This window comes from Mytilus trossulus, chromosome 3, assembly GCF_036588685.1.
Source record: "Mytilus trossulus isolate FHL-02 chromosome 3, PNRI_Mtr1.1.1.hap1, whole genome shotgun sequence".
Lineage (NCBI taxonomy): Eukaryota > Metazoa > Mollusca > Bivalvia > Mytilida > Mytilidae > Mytilus > Mytilus trossulus.
The window spans coordinates 44212208-44237731 of NC_086375.1; the positions used below are offsets into that span (position 1 = coordinate 44212208).

At 32.4% G+C, this 25524-nt stretch overlaps 2 protein-coding genes and 1 long non-coding RNA gene across 4 annotated transcripts in view; all 3 read left to right on the forward strand.

Annotated features, from left to right (window-relative positions):
* Positions 1 to 17: 17 nt before the first annotated feature.
* LOC134709459 (uncharacterized) lies at positions 18 to 9983 on the forward strand. The gene is made up of 3 exons (XR_010105972.1): positions 18 to 139; positions 799 to 936; positions 9753 to 9983. It is a non-coding gene; the product is annotated as an uncharacterized LOC134709459 (long non-coding RNA).
* Positions 9984 to 10327: 344 nt separating this feature from the next.
* On the forward strand, positions 10328 to 11921 carry LOC134710807 (myb-like protein D). The gene is made up of 2 exons (XM_063571206.1): positions 10328 to 11705; positions 11893 to 11921. Exons 1-2 carry the CDS (start codon positions 10328 to 10330, stop codon positions 11919 to 11921), a joined length of 1407 nt encoding a protein of 468 aa, XP_063427276.1.
* The window catches only part of LOC134711566 (uncharacterized), an 87753-nt gene continuing 73141 nt past the window's right edge, over positions 10913 to 25524 (forward strand). For both annotated transcript variants that reach the window (XM_063572223.1, XM_063572224.1), the window contains exon 1: positions 10913 to 20053. In XM_063572223.1, coding sequence (XP_063428293.1) covers positions 12023 to 20053 — 8031 coding nt within the window. In that variant the 5' untranslated portion in view covers positions 10913 to 12022. The remainder of the gene's footprint in view (positions 20054 to 25524) is intronic.

The window sequence follows — 25524 nt, forward strand, 5'->3', positions numbered from 1 at the left end:
TCAGTATAACATCCTAGTCACCTGAAGAAAAACATATTTGTTAACACTGAAAGTAGATACCGTCTGGGGGAGGATATCCAAAATGGGAGACAAGGCAGTAACATCTTAAACACACCAACAAAAAGTGCAGTAGAGTGGGGTAAGTGGTCCGATATCTGGGAGTATACATGTATAGATTTGATAAATAGTCGTTCGGCATATGGGAGTTTGAAAAAAATACCTATCATCATCGATATAATTCCAATTAAATCAAATATTTTGTTAAATTGAAATTATCATTAAATTTGTCATTTAAATCTTTTGTTTTTGAATATATTGATACAGTAGATATTATATGACCAATGATACATTATATTAATTGAATGATGGCTGCTTGTTCAATCTTGTGACACAAGACAGTCATCTATAATTTCACTGTTTATGGTAGCGTTCCAGGAAATTAAAATTCAACAAAAACAAACGAATAAATGTCAACGGATAAAACCTGTATCTAAGCGAAATGTATAATGGATATATAGTATGAATTGCCGTTTGCTTTTAAAATAACCAATATATAAAATACCAGTCTAGTAATTAGGAAGAGAGCGACATTTTCTAGAAATTTATCATGTTTTTAAAAACCAATTCCATTTGTACTATTCCCCCGTACTGTTAATTGATGATGTAAACAAAATGACAAAAGAACCCTCCCCTGGGTGAGAATTACAAATGAAAAAGTAACTAATTAAATGTCATGTCTACTCTAGACCAAAAGATCACTTTTCCACATTTGATAGATGCTTCTAATGTTGTTTTCAGTATCGATTTGTAAAAAGCATTACGGCAGGTATCCTGGAAACCACAGAAATTATCCTGACAAGATCACAGACAAACACATAAAACTCCTGCAAGCTTTATGTAAAAGTTCATCCTTTATAGAAGTTATATCACACAGAGGTAAGATTTATATTTCTATGTCAATACATACACTGCTAACAGGAATGGGGAAGGCATAATACTAAACACATCAGTCAAATATTCATGATCGAACATGTCCAAATTCGTAGCTTCGTGTAGGATAGCAAAGCAATTAGATTCCGTACATGGCTCGGAGGAACCAAAACATATTGGAAGTTTGAGATGTAAAATTTTCAAAGTAAACAGAAACGAATTACAGAAAGGTGTAATCGGATTTCAATGACTATGCATCTGAACAGGGCATTTAGCGAAATGGCAACCAGAGAAATATACAGTCAGCTTGACTGTAAACTTAAATAATAAAGCTGAATTTTGAGAGACAAGCATATTGGTATCGACAAATATATATATTATATATATAGAACTGATGGAACGGTAGAAATGATAAAAGAACTACAAGTTACGCACTCATAAAACAACAGATTTCCATTCGTGTTTTGAATAAATTAGTCTATATATGAGGAATTAAAACTAAGCTCATAAGAATATATATATACAAGCATACATATATATATATACACTCTAGCAGTATATCTTTGAACGGCACAGTGTTGCAATTTCCTCCCTTGTTTTGAGTATAATTTTTTCGGAAAGTATCTGAACTTATATTCAGGTTAGTGTGAAGGTTGGCGCCTGATAAAACGCTTAAACCCGTTGCATTTGTTTGCATCTGTTGTTCCGTGGTTTACGTTTCTTGGTTTAGATTAAGCCGTTGTTTTTCTTGTTTGAATGGTTTTACCCTAGTCACGTGGAGCCCTTTATAGCTTGCTGTTCGATGTGATGTTTTAAAGACCGTACTTTTACTTATAATGGTTTACTTTTTACAAACTGTGACTTGAATTGGGAGTTGTCTCATTGGCACTCATACCACAAATTTATGTATCTATCATATGATCACAAGAAAAAAGTGTACATTCTAAATATTATAGTTTTTAAATGAGTCGTGACTGCTGATATCTTTTATAAAGAGAAGACCATATACTCTATTGACTTCCTCTTGAATGCATATTTTTGTTTGCAGGGGATTAGGGTCACTACAATGGTAATTGTCTAGGCTAGATAAAACGGTTTCCTTTTACTACCCTGTTTTGTTGGTAATGAGTCTACAGTTTTTGAATATTAGAAAACCAAAAGCTTTTACATAATGTGAAAATATATTGTGTATATTATGTTTCACAGCATTTCAAATGCAAAATATTAATGTTCAAAATGTTCGATTGTTTTTCCAATCTAAAAGTATTCGTAATTTAAGATAACTAATAGCTGTGACGTATGATACGAGAATGGGTTAATATTATAAGGTCACAAAACATTGGTAAATAGACATTCTTGTATCAGGCACCTACCATTTTTCTTAGTAGGTTATATTTTATGTTGAGAGAAAAAAAATAGAGCTGAAGTTTGAAATCTTTCTTCCCGACAGTATATGTTATTATTTTGTAATCCATTATAAAGGTGAATTAATTAGAAAATGCTGGTTTTCAACAATACTTTTAGAGTTAAGTTTAAAAATGTTAGATTAGACAGTTGGTTTTCCCGTTTGAATGTTTGTACACTAGGCATTGTGGGGGCTCTGTATAGCTTGCTGTTCGGTGTTGAAGACCATACTTAGACATATAACGGCACAGTTTACTTTTACAAATTGTGACTTGGGTCGAGAATTGTATCACTGGCTTTCAAATGTTTATCCAGACTTAACTAATCGATCAGATCGGTAATCGAACACTTATCGATCATATTTGATCAGTAATCGATTGATGACTTGAAGTCATCGATCAGTAATCGATCAAACTCTCTCGGGAGTTTGATCGATTAGTGATCGATTAGATAAGTGATCGATTTAAGACCGATTACTGATGGATTAATGACAGATTAGTGATTTTATTATCATTGAGAAAACAATGCTATTGCAGAAATAAGACTTATGAAAGACATCAGTTGTGAAATAAAAGTTCCATGGAAATATTTTCACCATTGCCAAAATTACCTGGAATTCTAAAATTTAAAATCATTTCACTGCTAAGAAGATACTGGAATTTTTTTTCATGATTTTGCCAATATCGTTTGGAAATTTGAGTGTAAAGGATTGAATCAATACTTATAGAAGACATCAGTTTTAATTTTTTTTAATTTTGAATTTATTTCTCTGTCTAAATATGCAAAAAAAATCCAAGATTTAGTCAGTAAAACATGTTTATACAATATGCAGTCGTAACCAAGAGAAGCGTATCTGATAGGTTAGCCCTAACATATTCCTGATTAAAAACTACATTTTTGAAGGTTTACCCGTGTCTATTAGTACAATAACTATGACGTCTTGAAAGGCTATTGAAATTTTTTCTTTTACGCCTTTCATTGACGGAAGGTGTCAAGGCAAAATTTAAAAATTGCCATCCAAGATGTCATCTTATTAGTTTCAGACATTTGTGAAATAAACAGGCAAGTTGAAAACTTAACCTCCATCTAAATTTCAAGATTTTATCATAAAATATGTATTAGTGCTTGAAATAGTGACCATGGTGACCAGCCCATCCCTACCACTCAATTTATTCATCAACACTACCTGCCAAAGTTTACTCAGGAATGCAATAATCATTCCATAAAATTTCTAGACAGGTCTTGAAATCCCCATGCAAAGACGAACACATCAAAATACTGGTGTTTAAGATATGAAATGCTTTAAAAAAAAATACAGAAAAATCTTCATAAAAACCCAAACCAACCCATTTTGAACTTTAAATCCTATATTAAAGGCAAAGGTATTCATTCACATAGAAACAAACCAGAAAGAAAAACTCTGTATTGAAAGACTATTTTATTAACTGAAATTTGGTAAATCAAATTTTATCAAATTCCATGACAGAAAACATAAAATTTAGAAAAAGAAAAATTTAAAATAGATGTTAAGTATCATTCATTACATATTATCATCCTCATGCAGAAGAACTTCAAAAAGTATTCAAGAAATACTGGCATCTTATTAAAACAGATTATTCAATAGGTGCTACATTGTGTATTATATCCCATTAAAACCTATCCATAGGATTCAAAAGAAATAGAACATTGGTGAATAAATGAAATGACCTATAAAATAGTATGAAGGTCACAATTCCTTCAAAATATTTCACTGTGCAGAACTAATTAATGACCATCACCATGTAAACCTCACATGTAAACTGATATTCTTATAAGACAAAATTCTACCAGGAAACACTTAATCTAACATTTATTGAACTATAGGTTGAAATAGTTAGAAAATCAAAAAAACAAAAAATCTTAATCAAAATTAACTGATTTTACAAAATTATGGAAAGAATCAATAAATCAAAACAGTGATACAAAAAAATGACAAAAAGAAGGGTGGTCTCTGCTGAAAGTTTCCCTTTAATCAACACATTTTCAGAAAAAACTCTAAACATTGCTACACCGTATCAATGATTTGTCCAGAACAATGATTTGTAGTTGCACTATGCAACTACAAATCATAGGTAGATATAACGGCCTTATTTATAAATTTAAAAACAAATATGTAACACAAAAACAAACGACAATCAATTACAGGCTCCTGACTTGTGACAGGCACACTCAGCAGGCACAATACTCAGTTCTTTTTAAAAACATCTTTAATTTCTTATTCATATTCATTTTACTAATCTTTAGTAATATAAGCTTTCATGTGAAAATAAAACACTAATCACAAATACTCCACTATTGTCTTGTATTAAGACTATTTTAAAATTTCAGAAAAAAGGGGGGGATCTTCTGTATGTAAATTCAAAAGTCAATAGACAGTTTTCCACTGACTCTGATAACAATCTATTTATTTTATCAGTATTTTGCAATCCATGGTAGAGTCATAGAAAAAAGTAAAAACACAAAAATACCGAACTCCGAGGAAAATTCAAAAAGGAAAATCAAAAATCAAAAGGCAAAATCAAAAGTCCAAACACATCAAACGAATGGATAACAACTGTCATATTCCTGACTTGGTACAGGCATTTTCTAATGTAGAAAATGGTGGATTGAACCTGGTTTTATAGCTAGCTAAACCTCTCACTTATATGACAGTCGCATCAAATTCCATTAAATTGTCAACGATGCATGAACAAAACAAACATACTCAAAGAGTAAAAATGTCAAAAATAGGGGTACAACAGTCAATATTGTGTTATCATCTTAATATCTCTACATAAACAACAAATGTAACAAAGAAGCACAAAAAGGCATACATTAATTTAACATTCTCATTTTGCTTTTCTTATACGGCTGAATTTATCTATGTAAAGTCTACCCATAATGATAGAAGGTTTCATTACTGGTTTAAAAGTGCGCGTATGAAATTCGCACAGGTAGACATAAAAATAATTTTGTCGTATGACGGCATACATAAATGAAGACTTACGTAAAGTTTATATAACAAAAACAGACTTAACAGTAAAAGTAATAATAATAAATAAAATAATGGTGTGCTTTAAAGTATGACGGGATACATAAGTACAGTTTCACGTCAAATACGCTGAATTTATCCATGTAAAGTCTACCCATAAATGATAGAAGGTTTTCATTACTGGTGTAAAATAGCGCGTTTGAAATTCGCACAGGTAGACATAAAAATAATTTTGTCGTATGTCGGCATACATAAATACAGACTCACGTAAAGTAGATATACCAAAAACCCGACTTAACACTAAAAGTAGTAATAATAAATAAAATAATGGTGTGGTTCAAAGTATGACGGGATACATAAGTACAGTTACACGTCAAATGTATATCATGAAAAACAGACTAAACAGAAAAAGTAGTATTATTGAATAAAATAGTTTTGTCATTCATAGTATTCAAGAACCTTAAGTAAAAGTAATATCAATCAATGAAATAATTTTGCCGTTCAAAGTATGTGGTTTTACATAACCACTGAGTCACTTCAAATGATTATCTAAAAAAAGACTTATAAAAGAATTCTATAATACGTAATTAAGATGATAACAAACGTCAGTACGCAAAATCTACCCTTCAAGACCATCTTGTATTATTTGTGAAGTTGATACGGAATATTTATCAACAAGTTCTGGGTATCTTCCGATGAACTTTTTTAGAAAAAGGACGAGACGTTCTTTGACATACCCCTGGTTCATCAACTTTCTGCTCAGACACTGGTGACGTTTTACAAAGTCTGAATAGGAGCTGCAAGCTCTTGAATACCTAATAAGTTGGGAAATGTATATTCCATATGCAGGTGAAGTTGGTATATTACTACTAAGGTGGGGGAAATTGATAATTTCAAAATTAAAATCGTCTCGTTTGTCATAGATTCTGGTACTGAGATGACTGTGTATGTCAAATTCGAGGTATAAGTCTAAAAATGAGGCGGAGGAAGCCGTGTCTGTGGTCTCTTTAATTTCTAGTTCTGGTGGGTATATTAATGGAATCCAATCAGAAAAGTTCGGATTGTTAATGGAAAGAACATCATCAATATATCTGAAAGTGAAATTAAACAACCTGGCTTCTTTGATCTTCTTGTTTTTGACAAGTGTCTGAAGGAACTCCGATTCATATGAAAATAAGAAGAGGTCAGCAAGGAGAGGCGCACAGTTCGTTCCCATAGGAATGCCGACAATTTGTTGAAAAAGTCTACCTCCAAATTCAACAAATATGTTGTCAATAAGAAATTCCAGCATACTGATCACTTGTTTCTCTGTGTAGTATGTTTTACTCTTTTGTTCCTTATTAACAAAATATGCCTTATGGTATCCCAAAGTGATAAATTTATAGCGTATGCTACCATTTTTATGATGAAAAGCATTGTGGATTATTTCTTTTAGACGGTTTTTCAATTTCACATGGGGAATGGTTGTATACAAGGTTGAAAAATCAAAAGTTTTAATAGAACTAATTTCAGAAAAAGACCGAGATTTAAAATTATCAAGAAGTTCTTTAGAGTTTTTCAGAATCCACATATGGTTAATACCACTACGTGAGTAAACTGTTTCACAGTATATCTGAAGACCCTCTTTAACTGCGGACATAATTTTAGTCAGTCTAATGGACAATTCTTTAGTAGAACAAGCAGATGAGCCGGCAATGTACCGTTGTTTGTACGGAATTTTGTGAAGTTTAGGTATCCAATACAAACAAGGTAAGTCCTCCGATTTGTTGTTCAATACAATGTTCATAGAAGCCATGAAAGACTTATGATTCGCCAAAATCTCATCCTTGTCAAATGATATGTTTTTGTATGTGGGATTACCTGATTGTTCATTTATTCCTAATTCTTTTATAAGACACTCGTAGTAATACGATTTACATACAAAGACAATATTATTTGAAGCTTTGTCCGCAGGAACAACAACATACTTATCTTGAAGAGATGATAGACATTTCACAGCCTCTTTGTCACTGAAAATGGACTTAGGTCGATCATTCACACAGTTTTTCAACTTATGAATGCGACGTTTTATCAGAGACCTGATTGTTTTTACCCATTCTGACAAAGTGTCCAGTTGAACTTCTTCTCGCTTAGCCCATGCTCTGGCGTAGTTCTCAATGGAATCCATAATTATTTTGAAGTTATGGTTCCAATTGATGTGTTGGGGTTCTCTAAACTTAGGACCACGAGAAATCACCTTTCGGAGATTTTCATGTTGAATTATGTTTAGATCCCCAGTAATAACATGGCCAGAGGGGCTGTAATTGTAAGGCGAGTTGGAACAATCACATGTCAGAGGTTTTTTTAGGTATTGTTCTAAATCAAGGTCATGTAATGCTTGTTTATAATTAAATATTTTGGGTGCAATGGTTTTGGTGTAACTGTAGGATACAATAGGAACAGACTGATTTTGAAAATAAATAGGAATTTTAGATGTTACCTCCTTGTTATGTAGAACGTTGCTGATGTTGATTGCATCAATTCCTCTATTGTTAAAGTGAACAGGAAGGAATAGTCCACAGCTGGTCATTTCTGGTCAGTTTTCTACAATATTGTGATAATTAGACAATATCCTGCTGTGAAGACTAACAAGTGTGTTTGAATAAATGATGTATCAATTACCTGTTGTAAAATTGGTAAATGTTCTGGCTATTTAGTTGTGACCTAAAATCTGGCATTAGTTAATAATGTTATAGGACAAACCCTAAATTTCATCATAAAGTTAAGGATATATATCAAATTCCACAATTTATTTGTGTTGATTAATCCTTATATATGAAAAATACAGATTTTAATATAATATTAACTTGGTTGCAATTTTCATCCTCTTAATACCAGATAATAACATCACAAGTGTCTGAAGCTGATATTATATGTCAAAATTTATTTTGATGTGTTAACAAAGGTCATTTACTTAAAAGGCATCAAATATTTATCGAACCATGGAAGTATATATATACTACTATATTCAAGTCAAATGTTGTTGTTAAATTTTTATTTTTTTTCACTCTTTCGATCTTTTTGAAAATGTAGTTTGTGCTGTATTTAGACCCCTCTACAACCAAATTTGTTACATGCACACATATAAAAAATAGGGTTTTTATATCGATAATAATGACATCTTGGATGGCTATTTTAAATTTTGCTTTGATGCCTTCCGTCAATGAAAGGCGCAAAAGAAAAAAAATACAATAGCCTTTCAAGGCGTCATAGTTATTAGGACTAATATACATGGGTAAACCTACAAAAATGTAGTTTTAATCAAGAATATGTTAGGACTAAGCTTTTATATACGCTTCTCTTGGTTACGACTGCATATTATATAAACATGTATTACTGAGTAAATCCTGGAATTCCAGAAAATTTTGGCAATGGTGAAAATATTTCCACGGAATTTTTATTTCACAACTGATGTCTTCCATAAGGGGGTGGCTTATTTCTAGAAAAGCATTGTTTTCTCAATTATAATACAATCACTAATCTGTCATTAATCAAGCACTAATCCATCAGTAATCGTTCTTAATTCGATCAGTCATCTAATCGATCACTAATCGATCAAACTCCCTAGAGAGTTTGATCGATTACTGATCGATGACTTCAAGTCATCAATCGATTACTGATCAAATATGATCGATTAGTGTTCGATTACCGATCTGATCGATTAGTTAAGTCTGGGTTTATACGTGTGCGTTCCTGATAGAGGAAAACCCAGAAATATCGTTTTCGGAAGCACTTTATTTATAAAATCTTATCATTTATAATTCTATGTAGTGAGTAGCACAAAAGAAATACATTGTAAAAAATAATACGCATACAGGATATGAATATGTTCTGCGTTCAGTTTTGAGCATTCAGTAGCATATCTAGTCACTGATGCGATCTCGTGTAAATAATATGCAACACCATGAGCAAATGAGCCATAAAAATAATTGAAACCCTGTGCGGTTTGTAAGGTTCCAATTTTTTTAATTAAAAAAAAAGTAAAAAAGGGGAAGGTGTATTTTAGATGAAAGCCTATTGCATGATCTCATTTTTAGAGACCATATTGAAAAAAATCATATCAATAAACTTTTAAATCGTTTTTGAATTCGTAAAACAAAAAGTAGGAAAAACATCAAACTACTGCTACATAAAACTTAATGAAGTTTCTTGAAAACTGGTAAATATAGCGAAGACAATCATAGGCTGAATTATCTTTTAAATCAACAACATATTACTGTTAATATACAAAAAGGTACAGACTTCTGTAATCTATTACTGAAGTATTCTTAAGATTTCTAATATAAATATTATGTAATAGCGGCCGACAGATACTCAATCAATACGTATTCAGAATGTCGAGGGTTAATTTGATAATTTTACTTTGCAGAATGAACAGACGGGTCAATACACATTTGATGGCCAACAAACCAGACTACATTCGTGAAATATGACTTAATTGAAAGGAATATCTAAGTTTTTCATCGATTTTATGTCTGTGAAGTGAGTGTAATAACGGTTTGTCAGTAGGAATTACATAATGCCATTAGAACGATAACAATATAACCCGAGGACAAACCAACTACAGCTTCTATCAAAAGTAGTAGAGAGAAATTAACAACAATCATTTTACAATATTAAAATAGAAGCTTTTAACCTCTGGTAGTATAAAAAATTAAAACATTTCATTAAAAATATCCATTTATTGTGTGTTTATAGAATGCAACGATGTATTAACTTCAGTAACAAAACAATGTTTGAATAAACAGTAAAACACACTAAAATTATTAAGTTTGGAAAAACCGAATACATGTCTTGTGATGGCTTGTTTTATCCTCATCTTGATCCAGTTATCTAAACATAACAATGTAATATGTGGATAATAACCCGATAATAATCTTATATATTACCAAATTAATTAATATCAAGCGAAATGCAAATTGAAACCGACAAACTGATCTAAATATGTCTAAATACACAAATTCATCTGTTCGTCAGAGTCAATTACCATACAGATTAAACAGTAAGAAACAAGTGCATTTAACAAATACCTTGACTTTTACTAATGAAAGTAGTACTAGATCAATTAAATACAATGGAGGCCTCGCCACAATTCACGAAATTGAGGAAGATTTAACAAACGGAAGAAGTTTGGGCGATATCAACTTCAACAAAATTAACCAACAAAACAGTTTTTATGCAGAAGGAAATGAAAGATTTAACAAATACAAGAGGGTTAAAAGTGGAAGTTTATTACAAAGGAAGAAAGTAACCAGTCAAAACAAGTGTGCGAGTGATGAAAAACATTCTTTTTCCCAGTCTACCGAAATAATCCGACATAATATCAACAACAATATTAACAAACGCAATCAAAATATTGATAGGGATGATAATAAATCACAGTTTAAAGACAGGGATTTTAAATTGAAGGAATCCGAACCTCATAGTGTGAAGAAATTTGAATACACGGCATCCAGGATCAGTGACCAAAGAGACATTCTTTGTGAAATATCAGATAATCCTGAAACAGAAAAATCTACCACTGACAAAAATCTGAAACCTGATTGTCAAATTAATTCGGTGAAGACGCTAAAATCAGAAACAAACAAATACAGAAAATTGAGCAAAGACAAAGCGGAAGACAGTTTTCAAGAAGTTGGATCAACAGCAACCATTCGCAGCTCAAAGATCAAGAAATATGCAAGTGCAATACCTAAGTTGAAAGGAAATGTAGCTAATCCTGGTGGATTAAGAAAAGTAAGTAATTTCAAGAGTAATCAGTCTACCTTCAACAATACTGATCTTTCTTCAAATAAACACTGTACAGCTACAACATCTCAACCCGAAAACAAAGTGAACAAACTTCAAGTACAGGAAACACCTACTACCAATGTTATCTCGAATAAGCAATGTCTACCTGTGCCCAAACATACAGGTAAGAAAAACGTTAGTAGGTTGTATATAGTTGATACAATCAGTAGAACAGACAAGACAATACCGTTTAATAAAGGAGATGTACAAAATCAACGAAGCGATGGTATAAACAAATACTGTCGTAATACACGTGTTAATGAACCGGTAACAATTAAAGGTAGATTAAGTAAGACTGGAACGTCGAGGACAACCCTAGTTACAAAAGAGAACAGTGATTTGACAGAATCTTGCACTGGTAATCTAAGCCTCAATTCGAATGATGGGAAACAAAACGATTTAAAAAGTGCTGGAAATCTTCAAAAATTGAAAACTGAATTGGATTTTTTATACGAGGACTTCAATGCCGACAAAAATAACCGTAATGCGATAGAAGATCTGACAACGAAATCTGAGAGTTATTCTAAAGAAGGTAGGGAAAGTTTAAAAATAAATTCAGAACAGGACTGTATTAGTGCAAATAACAAAAATAGCCGAAAATCTCCTTTAGGTTGTCAATATAAATTCAATGACTTTACCTGTGTGGAATTCATATCAACTAACAATAAATCAACCACTGAGAAATATACATTAAATATTGAAGATGACAAAAATAAAAGTGTTACCTCCGAGGTCAAAAATAGCTTAAAATTGAAGATAAAAGACAGGAATGACATTTTAAAAACAAATGAAAAATGTGAGTCATCGATTAATCTCAAGGTAAATTCAACGGATGTGTCCTCGAACTTTATGAAATTTAAAAAAACGGGAAGTGATGGTATAATGGACATTGTTATGCCTCCAAAATATGATAAAGGAAGAAAACACACCTTGAGTAAGGATAAAATTGAAAGAAAAGTAACAGATGATCAGGTAAAAGAGACAGAAAATGTAGTAAAAACAGCAAAACCTAGCGTAACTGCACACAGATTAAAATCAAATAGTGGAAAATCTGTAACAACACCACAGGTGAAAGTTAAATCATCAATTAAAGAAGAAGATCAGAGTAAACATGAGTTAAAGAAAACGTCAGCTGGTGATGTTCATAAAAACAAAACAGATAATGTCAAAAATAAAACTTCTGAAGAAAGGCAACTTAATAAAGATAAACTGTTACTAAAGAACAAAAAATCCTATGCTACTAATGTTGGAAAATCTGACCAGTTAAAAAACAAACTAAAGGATAAGGAATCGTCTTCGAAAGGAGAGAAAAGTAGAGGACAAGGTGAGAAGGTTATTAAAAAACACAATGATAGCAATGTATCAAGTAGTAAAGCAATAAACAAAGTTTGTCAAAGTAGCCCCAACAGACAGATAGTAGAAAGTGATAATAGACAATCAAGTGATAAAGAAATAACTGATGAAGTGGATGAGACTTGTAAAGCTGCCAAAGATAAATCAATTAATTGCTCTGGAGGTACTGAAACTTTCTCCAAAGATAAATATTCAAAAGATGGCAGTTCTAAATTGTATCCAACATCGGATGCGCAAATCAAAGTAATTGATCAAACAAAACGAAAAGAAAGTGGAAACACAAATTTACGCTGCAAGAACTACATTAGGGAACAACCATCTGCCGATCGATTACATAATATCAGTAGTATTGGCAATACTAATTCACGAGAAATCATTGATCAGTTAGCAGACGGACAGAACAATTCAATTGATCAGAAGGTGCAGCAAAATGCACCGAAAAAGTTATCTCATTTATTAGATTTGAACATCAAATCTGAGAAATACATTAGTTACGATCATGAGGAATCTTCTGCAAATATTGTTGTTTCTAATCAATCAGAAGGTAACTGTCAGGATTATAAACTTGGAAACCTGTCGTCTGCTGACAATGAAAAAAGTAATGAAAGTTGCGCGGGATCATATCAAAGTGAAAACATTGTAGGAACTACAGGTCAATGTGTAAATGAACATGACTGTGCAGTATCATCATTATCCGTGGAGAGAAGTGTGCCAAAAGCGATTATTAATGATAATACGATGATGGGAAATGATTTACAATATATGACAAGTGTTCCTAACTTATGTCGAGGATTAAGTGAAAGTATCCAAAACAAAATATTTGGTTTAGGTACGAATGATTCTTGTAATCAGGATAATAATGATTCATTAAATCGGAATACGTTTATTAATATTGGATTAAATACATCAACTGAATCTACTGACAGAAATAATCATGATACCTCATTACCATGTACGGTGAGTACTGAGAAAAATCGACACAGTGTCCCTACAGACACTTTAATGGATATCAAATCCTGTATAAAAAACAGTGACCAAATGGATAACCACAGTAGTTCTTTAAGTGATGATGGAAAACAAACCGATAGAAATAAAGTAAAAGACCAAACAAAAGTCAAAGGCGACAACCAAGTGAGAAGAAAATTACTTTCACCCAAAATATCAACCAAAAAATTTAATTCAGAGATTCCGAATTCGGTTAATTCAGTTAAAGTGAAAACCCTGCCTAAAAGTGACAGGTCTGAAAAAGAAAAAGTGAACCAAGAGAATGTTAAACGCAAAGAGAAAATACCACGGACAAGTACACCTACTTCAAAAATATCAAAACCAAAATCTGATGTGAATCGTTCATCATGTATACAGAGTTCGGTCTGTTCTGGCGACAAAAAGCAACCGTATAGTTGTACTAGTGCCACAACTAGTTTAATTCCTAAGAAACCAATCGACAATCTAATGGAATGGAGTCCGTGTTCTGATGTTTCAAATGCATCATCTTGCGGATCTTACAAAGGTGTAAGACCAAAAACTATATCGTTTATCAGAGGTAAGACTAACGAATCATCCGATAAATTAGTAAAAACATTAACAAGTCAAAAAGAAAAAGATACATCTGATATTTTTAAAGCCGAATCAACGAAAAAATCAAATAGAAGTGTTTCTTCTTCCAAGATAACGAATTCAAAACATACACTGTCTGGTAAACAATTATCGACCAACAGAATAGTCTCTATCGGATGTCCGTCAGCCGCAAAGAAAACAGCTGAAAATGTCAAAGATCGAGAAAAATCAATCAACTATCAAGCACAATCTAATGTCAAAACTGTAAGAAAAAGTTTAACTCCTTCTCCAAATAGAAAACCTAAGGGTAAAAATTTAACAGTTAGTGAAGAATCTTTAACAAGCCATATTCCAACAAAAGCAGACCAAGAAAAGACAACTCAAATAGTCATGAGACCAGATACTCTTCCACTACATACTACTACAAACAATATTCTTCTTTCCTCAAGGGAGGAAGCTTCACACAAAAACACTTCAAAAGTTAATCGTGTAATACGACCAAACGAATTGAAGATGAATGCAAAACACAAAACACAGCGTCATTCGCCAAGTCCAACGACGTCTCTTAGTTCAAGAGCTAGTAGTATTGCATCATTATCTGACCGAAGTGCAACTCAAAAACGACCAGCTAGTAGTAAAGTCACTAAAAAATCACAAAGTTCAAATATTCCTAAAACAACGAACAGAAATCCATCAGAATCTTCGTCAGGGAAAGTTAACAAGATTCCTATAGCGTCTCGCACGAACAAACTCCAGCTTAGTAAGATGACAGACCTCAAGACACCGTGCTCGTCGAAAAGTTGTACACCAAGTCCTACCTTGTCGCGGAGCTCTAGGGCATCAAGCGTCGTATCTCCTTGTACAGTAAAGAATCAAAGTTTGAAAGTTAAACAAGAAATAACTAAGAAGAAACTTAACATTACCAATGCACGAAAACCTGAGTTATTCCAAATTAACAAAGTACCTATTCGCAGGGCTAGCCTATCAAGTATCAAATCTGTCAAGGTTGCTAGGACACCAGAAGATGAAAAAATCAAAAAGCAAACGACAGCAGAGTCGAAAATACAGAGAACATCAAAACTTCCAAAGTCAAAATTAAATCAACACACCACCGTCGTCTCTAAAATACAACGGCCACAGACAACTGATACAAAACATATTGTTGAAGGTAAACTTTACAAGGATAACGTAGAAAACAAAACTAATGTTCAGCAAGCTGAAGACCTATTAAAACAGTCTGACAAAAAGTCACACGAAGAGGAACATCCCATTTGTAATAATACTTCTGATATCAATGTAGAAACATCAAAAGCAGTGTGTCTATCTGATAAAACTGATCATGTTCCTACATCAGATCAAATCAAAGAAGAGCCGTTTGATTTTTGTGAAGCACAAAATACAAATATTATAACAAACCAACAACTTCAAAAACAGGTGCAAGATCCATTAATGGAGATTAGATCTATATCAAATAGTAAGACTATTAATCCCATGGATATTCAACAGAAACCTGAAGTTCATTCAAGTATTGAATCTGTGTGTAGTGAACAATACTGGTCCGCAAGTGAAGGAGAAAACGAACACGACAGCGTACAATTAGACGACAGAGTTGTTCATATGAATCGAACTAACGAAACAATGGATAGTAACAAAAACGAAGAGATTTTATGCGGCAAACACAATGATGCAGCGGACAGTGATGCAGACGATAAGTGCGAGAAATCTCACGTGCAGTTGATGTCAGACAATTGTGCATTGAATGCTTTGCCTTTAGAATCTAAAACCGATTTGTTACATAATTATATTGACAGAACTTGCACGACAGAAAATGATTTAAAAAATTCAACTGATTTAATGATAGAAAATATTAGTCAGCAGTGGAAATATGATCGTGATACGTCAGAACGGCTTATAAACACTTTTTTGCCAGTTGATTCGGAAGATTTTGATAAGGCTCAATATGTGTCTAAAGATTATGAAGAGAATATCTCCCAACATTCAAATTTAGAACAACATCTCAATGCAGGAAACGATAAATTGAGCGTAGAAATAAATGAAGTTAATCGATGTAAATTTGAATCTAAGTACAACATAGATATAGCGGAAAATGCCGTCAAAGAAGTATATGTCAAAACTGAAAAATTATCAGAGCCAAACATTATGGAGAACCTGATAAATCAAAACTCATGTAAATCAGAACATTCACAAGAGGAAGTTGATGATATATACTTTGAACAACAATCAGAACAGCAATGCGAAGAAGAATGCAAATCTGAAACTAGTTCAACAGGCCATCTTAATTTAGAAAACAACAACATTGAAGAGGACTTTGCATCAAAACACGATTTAGATGGATATTTCAACAATGGTTTATATTTAGAGTCAAGCAAGGGCGACTTCGCAACATTCGATAAAACGGAAACGTATGAAGTGAGAACTCCATCAATACAAGGAAATAGTCAATTTGAAACTAAAACAATTAATCAAAATGAGGAAGTTTCAAGAGTACGAGATGAGCTAATTTGTGAAAATATCAATCTTCTAAAAAAGGATTATATAAAAGAGTATAATGATTGTACAGAAAACAAGACTAATGACAGGACTATAACAACATTTGAAAATGTACAGTTTTATTGTGACCAAACTTTAAATGATGCTACTTTGTCAAACAACGTATGTTCAAAGGAGGATTTAACTTTAATAAAAGATGAAATTTATAGTTATAAGAGTTTAACCGATTCAACTACTGAACTGATCGAAACAGAATCTGAGAATAGTGACAGCAGCATGGCAAGCAGTAGCGTACAAAACTCCCCGGGTCCCAGACGACCACGCCGTCAGTTCAGCAGGGCAGAACGTAAACAAAAGTACGAACAATTGTCACTTAAAAATCCACAAACCAGCACTGTTTCCTCTTCAACGAAGAATTCACGACTTGATGACTGTTCACATTATTCAAAAGGGGAAGTGCCGGTTCTACACACCAATGAAATTTATCAGACATCTTCATCACACAAATCTGAAACTTTTGATAGTGCAGGTAGAAATATATCTGGTACATGTTATAGCGAAAGTTTAAATTCAAAAAGCAGATGCACAGAAAGTTCACTGATTAATAAAAGTACGGTTCGTCTCAAATATCACACGGATGAAAGAACTAATAAACATGTCGAAGAAAAACTAAACGAAGAGGCAATTTTTACTAAAATAATAACTTACGAACATGATACAACATTATCTTATTCACAAAGCCAAGATTCTGAGTTAATTTTATTAGATAAAACAGCATTATCAAGTGCTAAACGCTCTGAAGATTCTGAAGCGGATGCCTCACATGGTGTCGTGAAAAGGACTTTACCGGTTTCAAACACGACAGAAAACAGACGTGCTATAAATTTGGACAAACTTTTTCGTTCCGAGGAAGGGTTTTCTATATCTGTGGAATGTACTTTACAACTGAATGAACAGTTACCTACTATAAGTAAAACCGAAAGTGTCAATGGGAAATCAGATGTGCATGTTTCATCAGTTGACGTTGAGGAAACCGTTAATTTGTGTCTTCCTGACGAAGAGTCCTTGTCAAGAAATGAAAATGGTGTTAGCGTGGAAACTCTTCAAACTGTAAGTAATGAGCATGCTTTTGATATTGGTCAGGTGTTAAACTCTTCACATACAAAATATTATCAAGATCAGTCCATGCCATCAGATACGAGTATGCAAGATAAGAACATTTTCGTAGATGCTAATTACGAATGCACACCAAGTACATCGAATTTCAATATGAATATTTCTGATAAAGTCCCAAATGAAGTTGATACAAGTTTTTCTGCTGATTTTACATCAAATGTACTAACAGAGACAGAATATGATATCGAGCAGAAGTCGTCAAATTTAAATAAATGTGAACCTCAATTAGAAAGTAATTTGGTACTAGATAACAGTAACATCTTGCATTCCTGTGATACCGAACATCTGAAACATGAACAAAAAATTTCAAATTCTCCATTTGCAGAAATGCATGAAAAATTTGTGATATGCATAGCTAACAATGCCATCCCTTGTATTGAAAATGATAAGTCATCAAAAACGTGTTCTGATGAAGCAAGTGAAAACCATGTTGAAGACAATGTAAGTCAAGCTGATAGGAAACACATGACTTTGGATTTGCCCACAAATGAGAAACATAATAATGAAATGGGTCTGACAGCTAATGTTAAAGTACAAAAGAGTAAAGATAGGAAAAATATAAGGCGCCTTACCGATACAATACTTTTTGATGGACATATTGAAAAGAACACTGATATTATAACACCAAAGATCAAGCAAAGAGCAAGAAGCAAGAGTCCTGCAGCATGTTCTCACTCACCACGAGACATGGAAAGTGACCAGGTACACAGTCTCTCTGGACATGGGAAAGTTTCAGAGATATGTAGTAAATTTATTCAGAAAACCAGACCTGGAATTATTTCTGTTTCACCATCTGATCCTGGACTAACCTGTCACTTGAAAGCTGTTTCACCATCAAGACACTTAAAATGGGCACGTGTCGAAGGTGTATGGCAGAGGGTTCCTGATGATTCCATTATCGCCACGTCGGACGTAATACCGAGGGAAGTTCAAAATAAAACTTCAAAGCCTAACAGGAAATCGAACGAAACTTTGTTTCAATGGAAAAATTTATATGACAAAATTCAGAAGATTCAACAAGAAAAACGTGACATCGAAGACGAAAACACTATTGAATCACATGGTCATATTCAAAGCCCGATTTATAATAACGATAAAATAGAGAGTAAAGACATCGAAGTTGACTCAAAAAAGAGTAGAGACATCGAAATTGACGTAAAGAAGAGTAGAGACATCGAAGTTGATTCAAAACAGAGAAAAAACATTGAAGTTGACTCAAAAATGGGTAAAGACATTGAAGTTTACTCCAAAAAAAGTAGAGACACCGAAGTTGACTCAAAGAGTAGAAACATCGCAGTTGACTCCAAAAATAGTAGAGACATCGAACTTGACTCAAAGATATCAACAACCTCGAAGTCAAAGCCCAAACCACCAAAAACACTGCCAAAACCAAAACGTCATAACAAATCTGACCATCCAACAGGAGCCAATGTTTTGTCCATCAAACATCCAATAGGTGATAATGAGCAGAACAATGTTTCATCAGATGGGGATAACGAGCTAAAAGAAATGCACAAAAACGAAGATGGCACTAGAAATAAAAGTAAACAGGTGCAGAAAAGTGTCGAAGATAATAAAGAAAGAGAGGAAACAATATGCATGCAGTTTATCGCTTTAAAAAAAGAACATGAAAAACAAATCAGAAAAGAAACGTTGAAATCGACCGCTGCCATGAGTGAAAACTCAACTGATGAAAGGATAGTTGAATTTAAACCTTTCTTAAAATTGAATGACGACAATATCATTGAAATGAGTAGAGAAAAGGAGCAGAAGAATGGAATTAAGCAAATTGATAGCCCTGGGGCTGACACTGTGGACATAAAAGAGTCAATATCAGCAAGCAAAACACATTATCAGGACAATAAATATGCAGAAGAGAAAGTAAAAGTCAAATACATGTCAAAGGATAAAGATCAACCCGATGTTATTGAAAGTAAGTCGGAACATGTTCCTGGTACAAGGAAAACAGCATCAGGATGTTTAGAAAATGTTAAAGAATTTGATAGTTTTGACAATAATGGTCAAATGATGCATACATCGGTTCCAATTAAACAAGAGATGTTTCCAAAGGAAGAAGATATTTCCTCGGATTTTATAGCTAAAGTGCTCAAAGTGATGGATTCATTTACATCCGATAATAATCAAAGTTCTGGTGTTAAATTCGTTGTTGGAAATGAAGATTCAAAAAGTGATTTACATAGGGATTATAGGAATACAAATTTACCCAATGATGACCACGACAGACCAGAGACTGGTTTTATGTATGGGCACAGACATCCTATGGTAAGTACAAGTAGAAATAGAAAGATATAGCATAAAATCAAAATAATATATAATGTTTTTCTAAATGGTCAATGAAATATGTAAGATTGAAATTTGAATTCGTAATTTACTACATGTAATACCTTTTCAGAGAACTCTGAGAACTTAATAATGTTTTTGTTGATCGAGTTGACTTTTTATATTAATACTAATTTTTAAAAACTTTAGAGAGACAATTGTTATTTCCTTTTCTGGGGAATGTATGACACTTCCAGTGCTGATATTTGTGTATAAATTGAAACCAAATGTCAATGATTGTGGATTATATTATTGAATGATCATTTGAACTACACTTTGTGCAGACATTGAAGTGCTTTCTTACTAAGTTTTTAAGATCAATATCAGACCGTAATACACAAAGAAAGGCAGAATATCTAATTCACCAACCCCATCCTATTAACAATACAATTACAATTTTCTGGTGATAATTTTATCACTCAACAAACAAGTCTGATTGAAGATATTAATGTACAGCTGCAAATTAGATCTTCCTTTCAAATAAATAATTTACACTTTGTTATTAATGAAACTCATCATCTTATTCAAACTTTGTAGATATGACATATACTTATCATTAATAATTTTACCTCTTCCCATAGGAAATGGGAGTTCAAATGTCTTGTCCTGAAACAGGTCAACTCACTTTGAAAAGGCTAAATAGTTGATTTGATCGTATCCATTGTACAAACTGTTTTCTTACGATTGACAAAAAGGACTATCATATATGTATGTAATATTTGAAACTTTATGTGAGGCAAACAACAAGGCATAATTGAATTTTAATTGGACAATTAACACAGATCTAAATATTGTTTTATTTATAAAATTAGATAATTACACCAATAAGAATCATACAAAGCAGCATCTTTCATCATGCAGAAAAACTCATCTTCACCGGTCTAGTCTTAGACGGTGTTAATTAACTGTCAGTCAGTAACAACAAACTGTTTCAACATTCTTGATTGATCACTTATCAGACTCTGGTTTATTCTTGGATTTTCAGGATAAAAAAGTGATATACTAATGAGAGCAATTAAAACATTATATTCATATTTGCTCTAAACTGGGGTCACAGATATTAATTATGATTTTTTTTTTAAATAGTATAGTTATATATACACATTGAAAAAAATTTAAATGAATATTTTGCTCTTTGTCTAGTAATCAAAAGGTATATTTTAATGAACATCTCCCTTTGTTAAATATTTTTATGTCTAGGGGTTTTATATCTACATATACAGTATTGGTTTTTCTCATTATTGAAGGCGGTATGGATTGTGAAATATAGCTTAGACAAGCAGCCAAACAAAGTAATCACTATATGCCCCAACAAATTTATCATGCAATTTCAATCTGACAAGTTAATTTATATAAAAAATGACAATAGCATATCTTTCAAACTCTATCTTATGAAATCGGAACAAAATTAAAAATAGCATTATAAAAACATGAAAACACCTAAGCAAAATCAATCATATACAATATGTCTTGATAAATAAAATGTAAAACTCTAACATATATTTTATTACAAAACTTCTTTGGAACCTATTCAAATCCTGAAAATTTTGAAGATTAACAAAATACAGCTGATAAAAACATTAAATTCTACCTCTGTAAATCCAATGGGCATAGTAGCAGATAAAACACCATTATAGAGCACCTATTGATGAGGAATAAGTATACTTTAAGGCTCAGTTATACCAGAATGTTCCTGTCATATATTAATACAAATTCTACAATATGAAGATTTTTCTTGCCCAATGACTTAGGTTACAGTTATACTGTTCTTGTTCAAAATCGTGTCTGGTATTTTGAGTACTTTAGTATTGAAAATCAATATTTGTTTCTTCATAGTTTGAAGCAAGTCTGAAATGTTTTTTGTGTTGTTTTACTGCATTGAAGTTTTTTTCAATTTGGCCTTTGCACTGCACAGCCACTTTATGAAAATATTCTGTTAGAGAATAAGGCACCTTAGTTCTATTTCAGCAGGTTAAGATCATTCTTGGATTGTTCTTAGGATTTCATTTTTGATGATAAATCTTTGTCTTTCAGTTATTTGAGTGTTTTAGGGTTGCTGTCCTATTAAGGCATACCCAAAATAGATGTAAGAATATAAATCTTCCTTGACTTAAGATAAATCACAGAAGTTAAAGTTTTTAGAATTCATTCATCAACCTGTATTATTACCAAACTTCAAGGATGAAAAACACGCCAAGATTTTAGTTGTGATAAAAGTGCAGGTGCAAGACTATAATAATGAATAACTGCTAAAAAATGCCTTCCAAATGCAAAATATTTTCCACAATTCCCAACAAATCAGTTAAGGTATCAGTAAACTCTCATCTTGAGGTCCTATGAGACTAGATAAGAACATTCCTATGCAAAGAACTCAGACATATATTAAAAAATAATTCTAAAGCATCATCATTTATCCAAAACAAGTAAAGATGGCAATATTAGGTGTTTTAAAATACTTTAAACTAAAAATGTCATTAAAGCATACCGTAGTCAAAGTTACTTAGGGATGACAATTTGATGAAATGTTTGGGGAGGGGTGCTTTGATGGAAAAGAATACCTGTATTCTGGCCACCTGATAATTACTGGAAAAAAATAACTAAGCCTAAAATAGGAAAATTAAAATGAATATTTGAAAATTCTGAACATTTTTAAACGAAATGCAGACCCATGCAGGAAATGCATGTGTTCAATTTTCACATAAACAAAGCTGCCTGTAATAATTAGCTGTTGTTTCAAACAGACCATTTTGAAAATATTCTATCTGCAAAAAATCATTCCTTTTGAAATTGTACTCCTACTTACATGAAGACCATGATATTTCTAGTTTCCACATTATCATGATCCTTAAGATGTCAGATTCAAACTCTGGTTTATGTTTGGTGGTATTTAAAGTAGTGTAAAAATTCAAAGGTGCATAATAGCTTTGATGTCTAGAGATATTAGGTGTGAGTCACAATTATAATACCTTTGTGGCTAGTAAGCTAAATAAAATAGCAAAAGTTTAAAATAACCTTTGATGGCTGATATTCTTGCAATATCTATATGCTGCTAAACTTATGTGAAAGGTTATCACAAAAATACTCATGCCTATTGTCTAAAATCGTTTTATTTTTCTTGTTCAATTATAACATTTGACTTTTAAAAGTTAAAAAAAATGATATAAATTGAAGTCATTCATTAGACAAAAGGCTGCTCAATTTGGTAGATACATGCTTGGACCCTTGGTAAGATGACACATTTTTGAAAGTGCCATAACTGTTAAATCTTAGCAGTTTCATTTTCATTGATCAGGTCTTTCTGAGACCAAATGAAAACAACTTTGTTTCCAATATATTTATTTACAATAAACAGGAAGAAAATAGTGAATTGCATCTTCAAATCTTCTTAGTCATAAAAGCTATCATCCATTTTCAAGTCATAAAACAGTCTTCACATTTGCATGTTTTTTCATTCTCAAATTGTACATGTGTTTTTTTGTTAAGCCTGTCTTCATCACATAGATGCAAGCTGTTGTTTTAGAATACTAAAAGTTACATCATATGTTTTATCAAATACAAAACATCTCAACTCAAATGAAGCATAAAAAATTAATGTTTACTGTCACTTTCTTGAGAAAATTTAACAGATTCACAGCTAAATGCTTGCATGTTATGGCATGCTCCACCAAAATTTGTAATGGGGTTCTGCTTTCAGCAATATGAACCATTCATATTGCTGAAAATCTGTTTGATGAGAGACGATATATGATTTATTTCTCCTTTTAATTTACTAGATTTAATTTTAGAAATGCTGTCCCTTGACTATTAATCAAATTAAGCCTTTTAAAGTTGGGCTTCGAGGCAAATCCAGCAATTTTAAAAAGGGGGGTTCCCAACCCAGGACAAAAGGGGGGGTTCCAACTATATGTCCCCATTCAAATGCATTGACGGGCCAAAAAAAGAAGGGGGTCCAACCCCCTGACCCCCCCTGGATCCGCCAATGGGCTTTCTTTTTTTACCATTTTGAATAATTTTGATGCCTTTTTCTTTTCAAAATATGATGTGCTTATCCTTTGTTTTGAGTTTAGTCACATTTGTTAAGGGATTTTGTGTCATGAGAGAACAAGTGATGAAAAGGACTTATCCTTTTTAAATATGATCCTTATTACAGTGGCGGATCCAGGGGGAGGGTTCCGGGGTTGGACATATAGTTGGAACCTCACCCCCCTTTTTTTTCAAATGGCTGGATCCGCCACTGTTATTATATTACTAGTTTAAAGAAAATGTATTACAACACAGTTGTTTTAAATAACCTTAATTTTATGTTACTAAGATCTGTAATACATTAATACATTGTCTCCCCAATAATACATTCGTATAATTAAATCTGTTACTAGTGTATATACTTTCTTACTCCTATCAATATGTAATTACATGGTTGTGATTTGATGATTCAACAGCTAATAATATGTATGTTACTATCATCTACTAGAATGATTCATGAAGGGAACCTTGGCATTGACAAGAGGGGTAAACAAACAATGAAGGGATATGTTGATACACATTCCTACATATCATTCTGTCAATGTATCTTACATATTAATATCATATACCCTTGCATAGATTGATGTACGATATGAAAAGATAACTTCTTACATGTATGATACATGTACTTCCTCTGTCAATGTATCTTACATATTAATATTATATACCCTTGCATAGATTGATGTACGATATGAAAAGATAACTTCTTACATGTATGATACATGTACTTCCTCTGTCAATGTATCTTACATATTAATATCATATACCCTTGCAAAGATTGATGTAGGATATGGAAAAACAACTTCTTACATGTACAATACATGTGCTTCTTCTGAGTTTATCAAATATTAGAAGTTCATTTGAGTTGATAAGGGGAGGGTGTGGAATTCTGGAATTGAACTTGCTGAAGAAAAGTTAGCATTTAAACTCATGTTTTAAACTTTAAGTGATTTTTAATAGTACATGTTTTATCTTAATAATGGGAGGAGACATTTAATGAATTTACATAATATTTTCTGTAATTCTCTAACCAACTTTATTTTGAAAACAACAAACACATATCTTGAAGATAGAAGCTGTCTCTGTTTAAGAAAAAACTTCTAAAAACATAATTATGTGCCATTCTGATATCATAACTTCATTATAAAAATTATAAAAATAGAAAGGAAAGCTCCTTTAAATGTTCAATTTAACTCAATTGAAAGGAGCTTAACTTTGACTGTTAGTTTTCCCGTTTGAATTGTTTTACATTGTCATTTTGGGCCTTTTATAGCTGACTATGTCGTATGGGCTTTGCTCATTGTTGAAGGCTGTATGGTGATTGTTAATTTCTGTGTTATTTTAGTCTCTTGTGGAGAGTTGCCTCATAGCAATCATACCACATCTTCTTT

Excerpts from the sequence above, each read along its gene's own strand:
- LOC134710807 (XM_063571206.1), top strand. The coding sequence starts at position 10,328 with ATGTCTAAATACACAAATTCATCTGTTCGTCAGAGTCAATTACCATAC. Across the intron at positions 11,706-11,892 it reads TGAGAGTTATTCTAAAGAAG|TGTTACCTCCGAGGTCAAAA; the intron begins GTAGGGAAAGTT and ends CAAAAATAAAAG.